The 16443-nt window shown below is 44.4% G+C and overlaps 1 protein-coding gene across 2 annotated transcripts in view; it reads right to left on the minus strand.

Annotated features, from left to right (window-relative positions):
* CLPX (caseinolytic mitochondrial matrix peptidase chaperone subunit X) overlaps positions 1 to 16443 on the minus strand; it is a 41042-nt gene that overhangs the window by 7567 nt on the left and 17032 nt on the right. Inside the window, exons 2-7 of one of the 2 annotated variants that reach the window (XM_056571751.1) lie at positions 11477 to 11634; positions 10301 to 10415; positions 10054 to 10208; positions 7462 to 7621; positions 2948 to 2989; positions 2261 to 2437 (exon numbers count right to left, since the gene is read on the minus strand). In XM_056571751.1, coding sequence (XP_056427726.1) covers positions 2261 to 2437; positions 2948 to 2989; positions 7462 to 7621; positions 10054 to 10208; positions 10301 to 10415; positions 11477 to 11634 — 807 coding nt within the window. The remainder of the gene's footprint in view (positions 1 to 2260; positions 2438 to 2947; positions 2990 to 7461; positions 7622 to 10053; positions 10209 to 10300; positions 10416 to 11476; positions 11635 to 16443) is intronic. The other variant, XM_056571753.1, reaches the window with a different exon arrangement.

Raw genomic sequence — 16443 nt, forward strand, 5'->3', positions numbered from 1 at the left:
ATACAGTTAGTCAGGTTTTGAGGAATCCTTTTATTATCAAAAACCTGATAGGGGAACTGCATTGCAAAAACATGGTGTGAACCCAGCCTAAAACAGGCATGCAATCCTTGGAGAGAACCTAACTGGCCTATATAGTGATATATGCAGTGTAATAAGGATTGGGGGGGGGGGGGGGGGGCACTTCAACTTCAGACATAGGGCTGGGCGGTATACCGGCCTGGAGGAGGGGGGGGGGGAGGGAGTTTAGAGAAATATAGCAGCGCCTGGGGGTCATATATGATTAGTTCCCAGGGGGGGGGGGGGAGAATACCGTGGAACCGCCATAACTTGCAAAAATACCGTGATATGCATTTTTGGTCGTACCGCCCAGCCCTAGTCTGACATGCATTCAAGACAGCAAGAAGTAGTAATCCGCTTCCATGAACTCCATATATTGGAAGTCTCTTTTATAAATACTCCCTGGAGTATCACCTGAAGCATTGTTGTGCTATAATAGTTCTTTTTGACCACCATTCATCCACCTGATTGTCACATTAATTTAGGTGCTACAATCTGAATTCTGCTCCACAGATGCATCTAATTGGGTTTAGTGGGAATCCGCGCCATAGTTTATACAATGTGGATTTTTCAGGCATTAATATAGAAAAAGTCTGTGAGCAGAAAAAAAACAGGCATGTCACCAAATGGTATGTGGATTTGTGTCCAGATGCCAGGAGAGAGATTAATCGTGGGCAGATCTGTGCACAAAACTTTTGCAAAAGCCATGGCATTCACCATGAATAATTGCATCAGAAGTCCAAGGGTATGCCTAGTCAGTATTGTTTTAAGGATGACCGTAAATCACAGCAGAGTAGTGGAAGAATCTGCCATCTATTGACCAGCAGAAGAACTATGTGACCCTTGGTAAGAATTCAAAACCAGAGAACCATGGTGAGCACCAAAAGCCACGGCAAGTATGCAAATATCCCCTGAGAAATGAGGGAAAGAAAATCCAGCTACCGATAGCAAAAAAAAAAAAAAAAAAAGTTACAACTTTTTAATATTGCACATTAAAAAGGGTATGCCACATTAGGTCAATCATAAAATCAGGAGTGATTTTATGAGTAACATGTCACTTACCACTAATGTGGCATAGCGTTTAATATTGCACATTAAAAAGGGTAAGTTTTAACTATTTTTTTGCTATGGGGAGTTGGATTTTCTATCCTTTTCTCTGCTACTATCGGGGAGGAGCGGCTCCCTGCATCCATGCCTCCAGACTTCAAGATATGAAGAGTTTGTGAGCTGATCTACCTTGTATTCCTTCGTACCCATCCCCTGAGGTAGTCATATCAACTTCTGTTCATTGAAGTACCACAGCACAGGAAATGACAGCTTCTCATTGGTGGATACAAAATTGAATACCTAGGAACTGCCAGGGGGAAAAAATCCTCTCCTGGCAGATGAGTGTGAAACCGTGACAGGAATGGTCATCAGGGATTATGGTACTTCCCCAAGGTACCGGTTGTATGTGGACACTAGGATTTAGGAAGAACATATCCCATCCAGGGAAAAATGGGTGAAATGTGGGGAATCCAGCAAAAAGTTAAAATGCCTGGGGAGACTTAGCTTGCTAAAGAATTTGGCAAGCCCTGTTATTAAGCCTGTATTATGGGATGAAAGGCAAGTTCGGTAGAGGGCCGGTCCAGATTAAGGTCAGCCTCAAACAGCAGAGGCCATTTAATACTGGGCTTACAAAAGGTATAACCAAGTCTGCACGAAGGCTGTGAGAAACCTCTGATGAGAGTTCGAGTCCTGGTGTGGGCAGCCTCAAAAAAAGGGGACATTTACCTTGTGTTAGTAGCGTTTTAGGTGACTGGTAGTAAGCCACCTGTAAAGAGGGGGGGGGGGGGGGGAATATTAAGTTTAAGGCTGTATTACTGAAAAATAAAGACAGGAGAAGCCTTGTTTTAAATTTACAACCATGTCCCTGTCTGACTGCTATTTTGCTATTTCAATAGTTCTATGAAGCTAATCTCCCATAAGTGTTATAAACACAATCAGTCCCATTATAAGATTATTCTAGTTTGCTGTGCACATGTCCGTCAGTACCCCGTCACCAGGGCTCCAGATTGGTAAAACAATCTGCTTTGATCAAATCTTGGCAACCTATTTTTTTCCGTTTATTGTAGAACTTAAATTTGCCGAGGAGAAACCGCCATAGTTACATATCCTGGGAAGTAGGAGGATCACGTGCTAAACAAGTTACAAAGTTCCTTACCAGACCCAGTTGGGCCGAGCAGCAGGATATTACTTTTCTCTAGCTTGATATCATCATTGTTTGAGTCCAGCACATCGCCTCCTCGCCTCTCCTGTGGCATTTGTTGGTTCACTTGCTGTTGCATAGATGCTCCCAAGGCATTGCCATGTGGGCTGATCCCAGCAATCTGCAGAAGTTCTGGAGAGAGAATATGCCATATAGCTAAATTGACTCCCATTTGCCACAAAGTATTAACCATACTTCAGACTAATATTTAACAGTCCAAAATGCTTCAAAACGTCATGTGTATACAGAAACGAGCTAGAAAGTAACAAGTGTTCATGCACAATGTCACAAGAAGACATGCAGAGTGACCAGAACTGGAAGAGCTTGCAGACATGTTAGTATTACAAGTCATGCGTGGAGAGCTTTGCATATGTTCAGACTGCAACAAACATCCAGTATTAAACAGGAAATCAGAAAATCATTTTCTAAACATATCCATTAAAATAATAGGTTCTTAAGTCACATGTTCAATATTGCAAAATTTGTAGCATGATCTGTGTCAGACAGTGTTGAGTATAGGGAATACACCATAAGGATAATGTACCAAGGTAAAATTGTGACAGCAAACAAACCACCTGGACATACAATCTACTGAGGAAAAACCTAAAAATCCAGAGAGCAATGCCGAGAGAGGAAACTTACTTGTAAATCTGTACTCATCCTCCCGTCTTCTTATCTCTATCTCTATAGAGAGGGGATTGAAAGAGTAACAGGAAGAGATCATAAGCAACCTACTTAGAAGAGAAATGAAGCCCAGTATTTGTAGTAATAGATGTCCTCCTCTGTGTTAGGCTATAAATGAGATTTATGCGGGATAGGTTCTGCTCCTAAAAGGCTCCCCTTACCAAATATGTGCAAAAGTCACATTTCAACATCTACAGAAAACTGCTGCTAAATAAGGAAAGGTGACCTTACTGTATACAAGGTACCTGTACCCTAATCCAGCAAGGCTTGGTTCACATTGCAGGAAGTACTGACTTATACCTCCCATAGACTGCTACAGAATATCCCATTAATACACAGTTCATTCTCTAATGCAGCGTTTCCCAACCAGGGTGCCTCCAGCTGTTGCAAACCTACAACTTCCATCATGCCCAGACAGCAAACGGCTGTCCCGGCATGCTGGGAATTGTAGTTTTGCAACAGCTGGAGGCACCCTGGTTGGGAAACCCTGCTGTAATGGATGCAGCAGGCATCAGATGATGTAACTGTTCAACATCTGAGTTTCCCCAAGCCAGGTAGAGCTTCTCCTGAGCTCCCCGTGCATGCAAAATGTATGTCAAGTTGTTCTCATTACCAGTGCTTGGAAGAGAACTCAGGAAGAGGATATGAAGGAGGTCCATGCATACCATGTTAGACCTTACTTCACTTTTTTTTGCATAGTTGAGGCCAATCAGACACTTTTGGCCTCCACCTCCCAATGGAAGCCTATTGTGTACATCAGGAGCTTTCCAGACGTACATGATAATCATGACACAAAAACAGGGTAAACCCAGCCTAAAACCCTCCCATGTTGTAGACCAATGAAACATTTAAAGAGCACAAGTATTTTTGTAATCATGGGAAAGATCACTTTAAAATTATTATTAATGTAATTATAATAATTTAATTATAATAATAAAATGTATTTAATAATAATAAAATTATAATTATTATAATAATAATTTAATTATAATTATTTATTATAATCATGTAATAAATAAATAATAATAGCTACAGCTCTATATTGTCATTGCAAAACATTAGCCAGTATCAGTGTTTACCTCCTGAAGCCAATTCCTTTATCTGTTTCAGATAACTGGGTTACAGAGAAAGCAAGCAGAGATACTAGTCATGTCTAGTTACAACCAGGACACTGGATAGGATGCTCTTTTGATATTACAAAGCATTCTAGCTTTAGGCTGCAGTCACACCACGTTTTTGCAGTACAGTTCCTGTATCAGGTCTTTGATTAAAAATGTATTCCTCAAAACTGGACTAAACTGTATCAAAACGTGTATAAATTTCAACCCTGTATACGGTTTGAAAAATGATGTCCAGTTGCATCCGTTTTTTTAAGAAAAAAAAAAAAAGCATACGTTTTTAACTTTTCACTCTATTTTGAATAAAGTTTCACTGGTTTGATTGAAATTCCAAGAAAAAAACTGTGCAAAGTCAAAAACCGTATGGTGCAAACCGGATGGAACCGTACGCACTAGGGATCGACCGATTATCGGTTTGGCCGATATTCACGATTTTGGGCGTTATCGGTATCGGCAATTACCTTGCCAATAATCCGATAATGACCCGCCCCACCACCCAGAGACCGCCGCCGCCCCATTGCCTCCCCCATCCCCGGTGTTATAATTACCTGTTCGCGGGGGCCACGCTACTTCAGGCTCCTGCTCCTGTGTTACGCTGTGCAATGACGAGTGACGTCCTCAACGCAACGTCACCATCAGTGCGCACAGTGACAGCTCAGGACGCAACCGGAGCCAGATGTAGCGCGGACCCCGGGAACAGGTAATAAGACCGGTGATGGGGGAGGCAATGGGGCAGAGGCGGTCTCTGACCAGGGCGGTGTGGTGGTGGGGCAGTCGTGGTGATCGGACTCAGGAGGACCCACGGACAGGCAGGGGGAGAGAAGCGGGTGGCGGCGGCGGTCTCTGGCACCGTGAAAGCCGCTGCAGTTCAATGATCTGCAGCGGTGTCGGGGGGGGGGGGGGGGGATAAATAGCCGGTAACTTATACCGATATAAATTATCGGCCCTAACCTCCACAGATTATCGGTATCGGCCCTAAAAAAAAAAATCGATATCAGTCGATCCCTAGTACGCACACACAGCTCTGTATGGTTCCTATTGACTCCCATGTTATAAAAGAATACGGGTAAATAAAAAATAAACAGGGACAAAACCCTATAAGATGCAAAACTGACTAAACCGGATTATGCGTTTGACATACGGTTTACAATATTAAGTCAATGCATACGGTTTATAACTTGAAACCGTATACGGGAACTGTATAGCAAAAACGTGGTGTGCATGCACCCTTACAGACATTCAGAAGTAGAGAATATAGAACTGAAGATTTGCTCCTGAAGAGTCTAAAATCTGGGCAAAGACACAATGGCAGCTATAAGGCTATGTTCACATGTAGGATTTTGGTCAACATCTGTAGCCAAAACCAAGAGTGGAACCAACACGGAGAAAAACTATAATGGAAACATTTGAACGTTTTTCTGTATTTTGGCACAGAAGGTGCACCTAGCCTAAAGCTAGATCACTAGTCCCCAGTGGAAAGAGCTGAAAGTCTTATTAATTATTATTAACAAAACACATATGTATTTTGTTTTTGTTTACATGTGCATTAAAAATTCTTGTGAAACTGAACATTTAATAATTTATTTTTCATGACGTCTGCACACAGCAAAGCCCAGTTGAGCCAGCATGACTGAAAGGTGATAGAGAGCAAGCATGCAGAAGAGCAGGGGCAGAGGTTAAACAGTCTCCAGAGGATGCAAGCCGACTGTACAAACAAGCATTGGTTCACAGAAAGATGTAGCAATGGAGGACAAAAGCAAAGCTGGTGACAGGATTTAAACATTATGAAAAAGAAAATCCAATACGACCACAAGTCTTTTACCCACCTGTCAGATAACTGATTATTACTTATAACAAAGAACGGATATAGATATAATGGAATATTTATTTGTGGAATATTTTCTGCTGGTGTGTGGGGGAAAAAAAAAATGGGAACACATATGTATGACTTGAAATAGAGACCGCTTAGTTGCAGTCTGAGCTCCCAGTCAGATCATTTCACTACACTGAGGCTACATACCAGGAGTGCAAATGAGCGGGTTTAAAATGAAAAATGATAGCTACAGTATGTGATGGCAGTGCGAAGCCCTGTTCAAGCACATACAAATATGTTTATGCACGTGTACAGTATTCCATATGGATTCAATCGTATGTATATCTGTAGCAAATATTTATCATTTGCTTTTTTAAGTAGGAAACGCGCAATCTAGTGAGTAATTCTAGCTAGGTTAGGTAACACCTAACTCCTTGTAGCCTCACTAAAGCCAGTCAATGGCGTGCAGACTATCAGCGCAGGCAGTAAACTCCATCACATGCACAAATAGTGGTCTAAGTTTGTGAACCTCACTGAACACAGGGTTGTGGCCGGGAAAGCTGTGTGTCTGCTTCTAACACACATGCAGCATATTTCTCACGCTGTGTGATATGCTCTGTGTGTGAACCTTCCCTTAAAATGCAAACAAGGAGATCAGGAAACAATGTAATTAAAGGGGTTCCTTCTATGTCTTACAAGACATCTCAGAGCCTCCTACCATATACACAATGTCTTCTCAGCGGTTCAGTGCCTGAGACTACAATTGTCCTTTTTAGTTTGAGTATTGACTAGGGATCGACTGATTATTGGTTTGGCCGATATTATAGGCCGATATTCACGATTTTGGACATTATCGGCAATTACCTTGCCAATAATGCGATAATGAAAACGCCCCCCCCGCCCCCACACCGAACCGGCCACAGACCGCCGCTGCCCCATTGCCCCCCCCATCCCCGGTTTTATAATTACCTGCTCCCGGGGTCCGCGCTATTTCTGGCTCCTGTGGCGTCCTGTGTTACGCTGTGCGCTGCGCAATGACAAGTGATGTCCTCAACGTGACGTCACCGTCAGTGCGCATAGTGACAGCTCAGGAGGAAGGCGCCGGAGCCAGAAGTAGCGCGGACCCCGGGAACAGGTAATTATAAAAATGGGGGAGGCAATGGGGCAGCGGCAGTCTCTGGCTGGGGTGGTGCGGAGCGGTGGCGGTGATAGGCGGCGGTCTCTGGCACCGCAAAAGCTGCTGCAGTTCATTGATTTAAAGCACCCGCCTTAAATCAATGATCTGCAGCGGTGTTGTGGGGGGGGGGGGGGGGTATATCGGTATAAGTTATCAGCTATCGGCCCTAACCTCCACAGAGTATCGGTATTGGCCCTAAAAAAAAACCCGATATCGGTCGATCCCTAGTATTTATCATATACAGTTTCAGAAGCAGGGTGTGAAAGATGAATGCAGCTACCGGTGATGCCACCATAGTGTTACAGTAATGTGGACCAATGGGCAGTATGGCTTTGTGCATATTCTAAAAATGGACAAGACTCACCTCGAGGGGTTAAAGAGGCTTGTTTCTCCACTTCCGCTTGCTGTCTTATGTTGACTGGGATGTTGTTGTATATCCGCTTGTAATGATTGTACACAGCAACAGCAAGCACTTTCTTTGCAAAAGACTGGCCCACCACATACTTATCGAGGTAGTTAAAGATCTGGAATGGAATCAACATTTACCAAAGCTTAGCATTAAAGCTGCTGCTGTTCACATATAATGTGTGGGTATTTTGTATGAAGGATGATGATTGGGGGAAAAAAAGGTGACTTTGGTTGCACGACATGTGATGTCCTAAATTGTCGCTTCTCACTTCAACACACAAACTGCCATGACCCAGAAGTTGCACATGCAGGTTGTAATGTGACCACATTTATTTTCATTAAAGGAGTAGTGTAGTGAAAGATAACTTATCCTCTATACAAGGGATAGGTGATAAGTTATAGATCGCGGGGGTTATGACTGCTGGGACTCCCAACGATATCTTGAACGGGGCCCTGGCAGTCTGCTGGAAGGGGGGGGTGCCGACCACGCACGGAGCTGCGGCCAACACGCCTCTCCATGTATCCCATAGAGATTTCCTCCGGTGGTCGGAACGGCCGCTTCCAGCAGACTGCCGGGACCCCAGCAGTCGGACCCTCCGATCTATAACTTATCCACTATCCTTTGGATATGGGATAAGTTACTTTTCACTGCACTACTCCTTTGTCTGGGTTCCCCAGGGATCGGTCCTGGGTCCTCTACTCTTTTCACTCTACACATCCCCCATTGGAAAAACAATCAGTAGATTTGGTTTCCAGTACCACCTCTACGCTGATGACACCCAACTCTATACCTCCTCTGCCAAAATCACCCCGGCACTCCTACAGAATACCAGTGACTGTCTCTCTGCTGTCTCAGACATCTTGTCCTCTTTATATCTGAAAATAAATCTTTCAAACAGAACTTCTTGTTTTTTCTCCATCAACTGATACTGTACCTAACCCTGACATTTCCATCTCGGTATGTGGTACTACCATAACTCCCGGGCAGCAGGCTCGCTGTCTTGGAGTTATACTTGACTCTGATCTGTCTTTCACTCCCCATATTCAGTCCTTTTCACGTTCTTGTCACGAGCATCTCAAAAACATTTCCAGAATCCGCCCGTTTCTCACTACTGAAACTGCTAAAACTCTCATTATTGCTTTGATTCACTCCCACCTCGACTACTGTAACTCTTTACTAATAGGCCTTCCTTTCTCCCTACATCTCCTCTCTCATATCTGTCTACCATCCTACACGTTCTCTCTGCTCTGCTAATGATCTCACACTAACATTTTCTATAATCCGAACTTCTCACTTCCGTCTCCAAGACTTCACTTGTGCTGCACCGGTTCTCTGGAATGCTATCCCTCAATCCCTCAGACTCAACAACAACATATCCATAGTTTCAAACGTGGCCTAAAAACACATCTCTTCAGACAGGCCTATAACAGTCTCTAACTGGCCCCAACATAGCCCCAACCCTCTTGTTTGAATAGTTATTGTGTAATTTTATGTCTGATACTTTACTTTGTTTGTACCCAATAATTGTAAGCACTGCGGAATCTGTAGGTGCTATATAAATAAATATACTGTGATGATGCACACCGAAATACATAGTGCAACACAGCGATCTTTGGCTGCCACTTTTTGCATGGTCAAAGACAGCAAGACCTGTAAAACAGATTTGTTATTATATTAACTCTAATAAAGAGTTTTTTGCAGCTTTAAAATGGTATAATAAAGAGGTATGCAAATTTCAGTTAGTTCATGTTTAGTGGAGTCATTCCTAAGTTTGCTTTTTGTGATTGTAACATTTTAGTTGCCAAACCATAGTATAGAACAGTGGTCTTCAAGCTGCGAACCTCCAGATGTTGCAAAACTACAACTCCCAGCATGCCCGGACAGCCGATGGCTGTCCGGGCATGCTGGGAGTTGTAGTTTTGCAGTTTGTAGTTTTGAAACATTTGGAGGTCCGCAGGTTGAAAACCACTGTACTATACTATGGTTTGGCAACTAAAATGTTACAATCACAAAAACGAGAACTTCTATTTCCATAAGTCTAATCTGCACCTCTGTATGCTTCTAACTTTACCGCCTGTCAATCCCTTCATCAGTGGTCTTCAACCTGCAGACCTCCAGATGTTGCAAAACTACAACTCCCAGCATGCACGGACAGCCATCGGCTGTCCGGGCATGCTGGGAGTTGTAGTTTTGAAACATCTGGCGGTCCTCAGGTTGAAGACCACTGGTATAGAACTTATATTTCTATAAGTCTAATCTGCACCTCTGTATGCCTCTAACTTTATACATGTGCTTGAGTCCTGACAACAAGTGATGACATTGAAAACTAAGGAATTAAAGCGCACAGGATATTAGAAAGTAGCTGAACATTAATGGACAAAACTAGAACCCCATCAAGTCTCATTTGTTGAGAAGTAATCATCATAATTGTCTACAGAAAAGACAAATCATACACATTATGTTTCAGCACATGTATCCAGAACTATTCCCGATGACTACATTAGATGTATTTTATATACAGGTGTTGGATGGAATTGGTCTACACACCTTTTTGGGTGGTGGGGGAGGTTTCTGTTGAAACGCTAGTTTCACAGCTTCAGCAGCAGTCTCGGGTTCACGGTTTATAGATTTCTTTGAATCTGCCTCAGACAGCACAACGAAGAAGTGGTGGCATTTCTCACATTTTACAAAACGGGTAGAGGCTGCAGAGAGAGAGAACGGGTAAAGGATTTAGGAGAACTCAGCCCAGACAAGGACAAGTTATGTCAAAGGTTTAAACCATACAAGAACATACAGACAAAGGTCTCTACATGGGTGCACAGGTCTCCGCACTTTGGGCAGCGCAGCTGATTTCCTCCTTTCCCTGAACTGCCAGAGGTCTTCTTGCCGCCTCCTTCACTCACAGATTTCTGTTAACAAAAAAAAAAAAATAAATAAATAAATAAATATTACATTAAAGGGGGTAGTCCAGTGGTGAAAAACGTATCCCCTATCCTAAGGATAGGGGATAAGTTTGAGATCGCGGGGGGTCCGACCGCTGGGGCCCCCTGCGATCTCTCTGTACAGGGCTCCGGCTCTCCGGCCTGATAGCGGGTGTCGACCCCCGCACGAAGCGGCGGCCGACATGCCCCCTCAATACATCTCAATGGCAGAGCCGGAGATTGCCGAAGGCAGCGCTTCGGCTCTGCTATAGAGTTGTATTGAGGGGGCGTGTCGGCTGCCGCTTCGTGCGGAGGTCGACACGCCCCCTTCCCGGGGGCTGTCGGGGCTCCGTACAGGAGATCGCAGGGAGCCCCAGCAGTCGGACCCCCCGCGACCTGCAACTTATCCCCTATCCTTAAGATAGGGGATAAGTTGTTAACCACTGAGTCACCACTGGACTACTCCTTTAAATAAAAGAAAATGAAGGGTCCAGTATAAGGTTACATTTACACGCGCGGATTTTACACTGCAAATCCACTGGAAAGGGCCGCTCTATGCTGGCTTTACATGTGCCTGCTCGTAGTGGCAATACACCGCTACCAGCAGACACACTGCGATGTGATAGTCGCAGTATACTCGCACATCGCGGGAGCTCTCTCAGAGCAGGGAGAGCGGCCGCGCTGTGCGAGTAAGCTGCGCACATCGCTGCACTGTGTCTGCTCGAAGCGGCGTATTGCCGCTACCAGCAGGCACATATAAAGCCAGCATACAGCGGGGCCTTCACCAGCGGATCCGCAGCTAAATCCGCTGCGAAAATCCGCACGTGTGAACGTACCCTTAGAAGCCATGGGGGGGGAGGAGATCTATCAAAACCTGTGCAGAGGAAAAGTTGCTGAGTTGCCCATAGCAACCAGATCACTTCTTTCATTTTTCAGAGGCCTTTTCAAAAATGAAAGAAGCGATCTGATTGGTTGCTATGGGCAACTCAGCAACTTTTCCTCTGGACAGGTTTTGATAAAATCTCCCCCAATGTCTTTTTAAATACTACCTTTCCATCCCCTGATCCATCTTTGCTGGCGCCGTCTTTGGAGGCAAAATATACAGTTGTCTCAGAAAAGGCTCTAAATGGTATCTTCCTCCTTACAGGAGCCTCAAGAGTTCCAGGTCTTCTAAAAACCGACAGATGTCCCCGACTGCAAGCAGCTCCTATAGAAGAAAAGCAACCTGTCAATTTACTCTGACAATCAGATTTAGAGGAGAAACACAGTTCTTTATAGACTGTTCTAGTGAGAGGGAAAGTTGCCCATAGCAACCAATCAGATCGCTTCTTTCATTTTACAGAGGCCTTGTTAAAAATGAAAGAAGTGATCTGATTGGTTACTATGGGCAACTTTTCCTCTGCACAGGTTTTGATAAATCGCCCCCATGAAGTACAAATTTAACTGAGATTACTATTTACTGGATCTTCACAGACATCTCCGGTTCCCTAAAAGAAATCTTCGTTATTGGCAGTAACATCCTCCTTCTCAAGGAGAGGAAAAATAAAAATAAAACCACAGATTTTTTATGAGGCTTAGAATAAGGACATGTGAACATTACCGATCTGGCATATTAACCATAACATCTATTTGTCTACAGAAATAGATCAATCAAGTGGGGCAGTAAGAAGAGGTTGACGCCCAGATCTTGAATGTTCACACAGCTATGGATATACGAATCATGCTGGTTATGGTTCGGACAGGATGAAACTCATGAAATCCCTTTAAAGTCATTAACAGGAGAAGTGAATAACATTGATTTTGTGCTAACGACTCCTGTTAAGTTGTGTGAATAGAAGGGTTAATTTGTATTTCTGTTCTTGATTTCCAATTTGCTATGCCTTCCCTGTACACACAAGCACAGTGGAGGACCTTTGGAACACTGAATTAGAACAGGGCAGGGGATCATTACGTGCAGCTACTCAAATCCAAGCTATGCAAGCGGGCCTTCTTCGTACAAAAGTATAGGCACAATTGACAATTTCCATGATTTTTATTTATAAATAATTGGGTGTTTGGATCAGCGGGTATGCAGAAAGCACATTTTGACAAGCCAGCTTTATTTTGAAAGAAGGTGCTGTGGACTGATATGAACAAATAATCCCAACTTTGTTTTAACAAGTGGCATTATGCATGGCATCAAAAGAACACAGTGTTCTAAGATAAACACTTGCTACCCACAGTAAGAGTTGGTGGAGGTTCCATGATGCTGCGGGGCAGTGTGGCCAGTGCCGGTACTGGGAGTCTTGGTAAAGTTGAGGGTAGCACTTTATATGAGCAGATATTTGAGAAAACTTTAGAGGAATCAGTCACAAAGTTGAAATTACGCCAATGCTGGATATTTCAACAAAACAACGACCCAAAAACACTGCTCAAACTCTACTTTGGCATTTATGCAGAGGAACAAGTCCAATGAATTGCCATCCCAGTCCCCAGACCTGAATATCATTGACTATCTGTGATGGACAGGTACAGTCCAGTATAGAAGAGAGTGGTGACCCTGAGGTGCCGAAACTCACTGAGTGAACGCACTGCACCACACACTCTTCACCTTTGGCACTCTCCCTTGGTATCCCGGCCTTCTGGCTAGGATCAGGAAAATTTCTATCCGGCCGGAAGACCAGGCAGTATATCTGCTCTCATCCACTTTTTTTTTGTATGTCACTGTGCCACTTTTACATGTTTGTTTGTACACAGGATTTGTCAGGATGTGGTAGCCCTTCTGGGTGTCCCTCCTGGCGGTCTAGGGGAGGTGTGTGTGGCCATTAGGTTCCTCACCTCCCTGCAACCCCTGGGCATCTTGGCTTCAGTCGAGATGCCATCAGTATACGGCTCCTTGGCTGATACCTTGGTTAACGCCTAGGTTGAAGCCAAGTGCATTTGTGGCCCCTTAGTAGCTTCGGCGAAAAGGGGCATCGAACCTGGATCCTTGCAGGTGCCTATTGGCACGGAGGTGAAGGGTAAGGTTTGTTGGGGGGCCTCTCCTGTTGGAGAAGAGCTTAACGATAGACCGCATCCTTTGTGCACTTTTTATTGCACTTCGGGTGATAGAGAGCACTTGCCTCGGCTCTTTAAAAAAAAAAAAAAAAAAAAAAAATTTGAAGAATCAGCACAGTATCCATGCTTGAAAAAGGCTTGTTAGCCGAAACTAGGGATCGACCGATATCGGTTTTTTAGGGCCAATACCGATAATCGGTGCAGGTTAGGGCCGATAGCCGATAACTTATACCGAAATATCGGTATAAGTTATCGGCTATTTAACCCCCTGCGACACCGCTGCAGATCATTGATTTAAAGTGGGCGCTTTAAATCAATGATCTGCAGTGGCTTTTGCGGGGCCATATGCCGCCGCCACCACCCGCTTCTCTCCCCTACCTGCCAGGGTGCTCCGGGCCATCCATCCATCGTTCCTGTAGTGTCCGGGGGCGTTCCGGGTGGAGGGTGGTCCGGTCCGGGCTGTCCTTCTCCGGCGGGCCTCTTCTCCACTCCGGGCAGGCTCCGGCCTAGTACGCTGCATAGACGTCGCTGCGCAGTGACGCCCGTGCGCAGCGACGCACCTGACGTCACGGCGTAGCGGCGTCTATGCAGCATACTAGGCCGGAGCCTGCCCGGAGTGGAGAAGAGGCCCGCCGGAGAAGAAGGAAAGCCCAGACCGGACCACCCTCCACCCGGAACGCCCCCGGACACTACATGAAGGAAGGATGGCCTGGACCACCCCCATTACGGGTAAGTTTAATTTTTTTATTCACTCGGAGGGTGGGGGAGGGGCCCGACCGGTATAGCGGTATGGGAAAAAATCCATACCGGTATACCGCCTAGCATCACGGTGGGTCGGAGGTGCGGTGCGGCGGGTCGAAGGGGTGGCGGTCGCGGTGCGGTGGGGGCGGTGCATTATCGACTTATCGGCAAGATAATTGCCGATACCGATAATGCCCAAAATCGTGATTATCGGCCGATAATATCGGCCATACCGATAATCGGTCGATCCCTAGCCGAAACGTCGCATTTTTATGCTCTGATGCAATAAAAGACCTTTTAGCCTGCATACAACTGGACCTCATGACTGGTGCTGTTCCCTCGGAGGGAGATTTTTGTGATGGAGAGGTGTTACAAGGATGAATGGTCCAAAATCTCTTCATCCAGAATCTAGACCCTCATTAAAGGCTATAAGAAGCGTCTAGAGGACGTTATTTCTCCTGAAGGTTTACGGAACATGACAAAAATTCTGAGGTGTTAATATCCAACTCTGTTTTAAGTGTGTGAATATCATGTATGACAATAAGCTTTAGAAGCTGGAATTACCATACAGCAAGATACAAGCGCACAGGAATATGTTGTTCACAAGACATTAACACTGCCTAAAGGTTGGGCTGGTGAGAAGCTGGCAGTGTTACAGCTGATGGAATCACTATTGGGCAGACAAGATGGGCTGAATGGTTTTTACCTGCCGCCAGTCTTATATTTTGCAGAATTCCACAGCAGATTCCCGTTAAGTCATGGGGCTTAAATTTAGGTAGAATTCTGTGTTCTGATAACACAGGAATTCCGCACAAGTTTTTGCGGAATTATGCAATTCTGTTCAGAAAAGCTTACTGAACAGAATTGCAGAAGTCTGCTGGAATTTGTGCAGAATTTCAACAGAATTTCTGTTTTTTCAGAAATAGCTCTGCAGAATTGCGGAAATGTCGCTGTGTGAACATAGCCTAAATCTTCAGCACTTTTCAGGTGTCTGGTTTATACAACTAACGTAGAGATGAATGATCCCCCTCAATTACAGCTGGCGGCTAAAGTGACAATGGAAAAATTAAAAGGGACAATCTTAAAGGTTAAAAGTCATCACCTACCCACAGTACAGGACTTGGCCATTTTCGGAAGACTCTTTGGGAGTAAATGGAGTAGAGGCAGATCATGAAGTGTTGCTTCAATTTAGTCAGGAAACAAGAGATTAGTGGGGGTCCCAGTCGTCAGACCCACAATAATCAGCTAGTTAGCTCCTTTCTTGTGGATAGGTAATGACTTTTAAAAGGGATGTCCCGTTACAGATCCTGGTTTAGCTATTGTTACCAATACTGGAAATTTTCACAAGCCCACAAGTATTCCTACTCGTGCAAATGTCAGATAGCTTCTAAAGGTCCCGGATGCGGCGGAACATTCCTGCTTTTGGGGAAATGTCCCTTTGTCCTGAAACTGCATCCACATGCATTGCATTAAACTGTAAAAGCCGCCTGAATAGGTGCCTGCAGTTAAATGTGGAGCTCTGTGGAAAAGTTCGACAGGGTGAAGAGCCATTGGCGACTCGCCCTGTCAATCACTTGCGCCTGCTGGCTGCATTTTGCTAGCAAACACAAACAAGGATTAAGATTTAATAGAAGTAATTTACAAGTCTAACTTTCTGGAGCCAGTTGATTAAAAAAAAAGAAATAATAATAATAATAATAATAATAATAATAATAATAATAATAATTTCCTGGAATACCCCTTTAATGTTGTCGATCAGAAGCAGAGAGGCGGTCCCTTCCTTCTCCTTAGGTGATAACCACTCACCCTCCCTCACTCTCCTCAGTTACTGCTTCTGGAGTGAGCATCTGTAACCCTTTCCTTTCTGGTTTTATGCTATACACACACACACACACACAGTGTGCTTACAGCTTTTGCAAAACTACAGCTCCCAGCATGCCTTTGAGTTGTAGTTTTCCAACAGCTGGAGGCATATGATTGGTAAAACTCAGATTTACAGCAGTGTTGCTGCAGGCTGTGTTCCTCCTACTGTTGCAAAACTACAACTCCCAGCATGCACACACCATTTGGCTGTGCAGGCATGCTGGGAGTTGTAGTTTTGCAAAAGCTGGGGGCATATGACTGTAGTCCCCCTCTATTAGATACACATTGACTTCATTTATACATGCACATTACCTAGACAACAGATTTATACACATATATATATATATATATATATATATATATATATATATATATA

This window comes from Hyla sarda, chromosome 4 (genome assembly GCF_029499605.1).
Source record: "Hyla sarda isolate aHylSar1 chromosome 4, aHylSar1.hap1, whole genome shotgun sequence".
NCBI lineage: Eukaryota > Metazoa > Chordata > Amphibia > Anura > Hylidae > Hyla > Hyla sarda.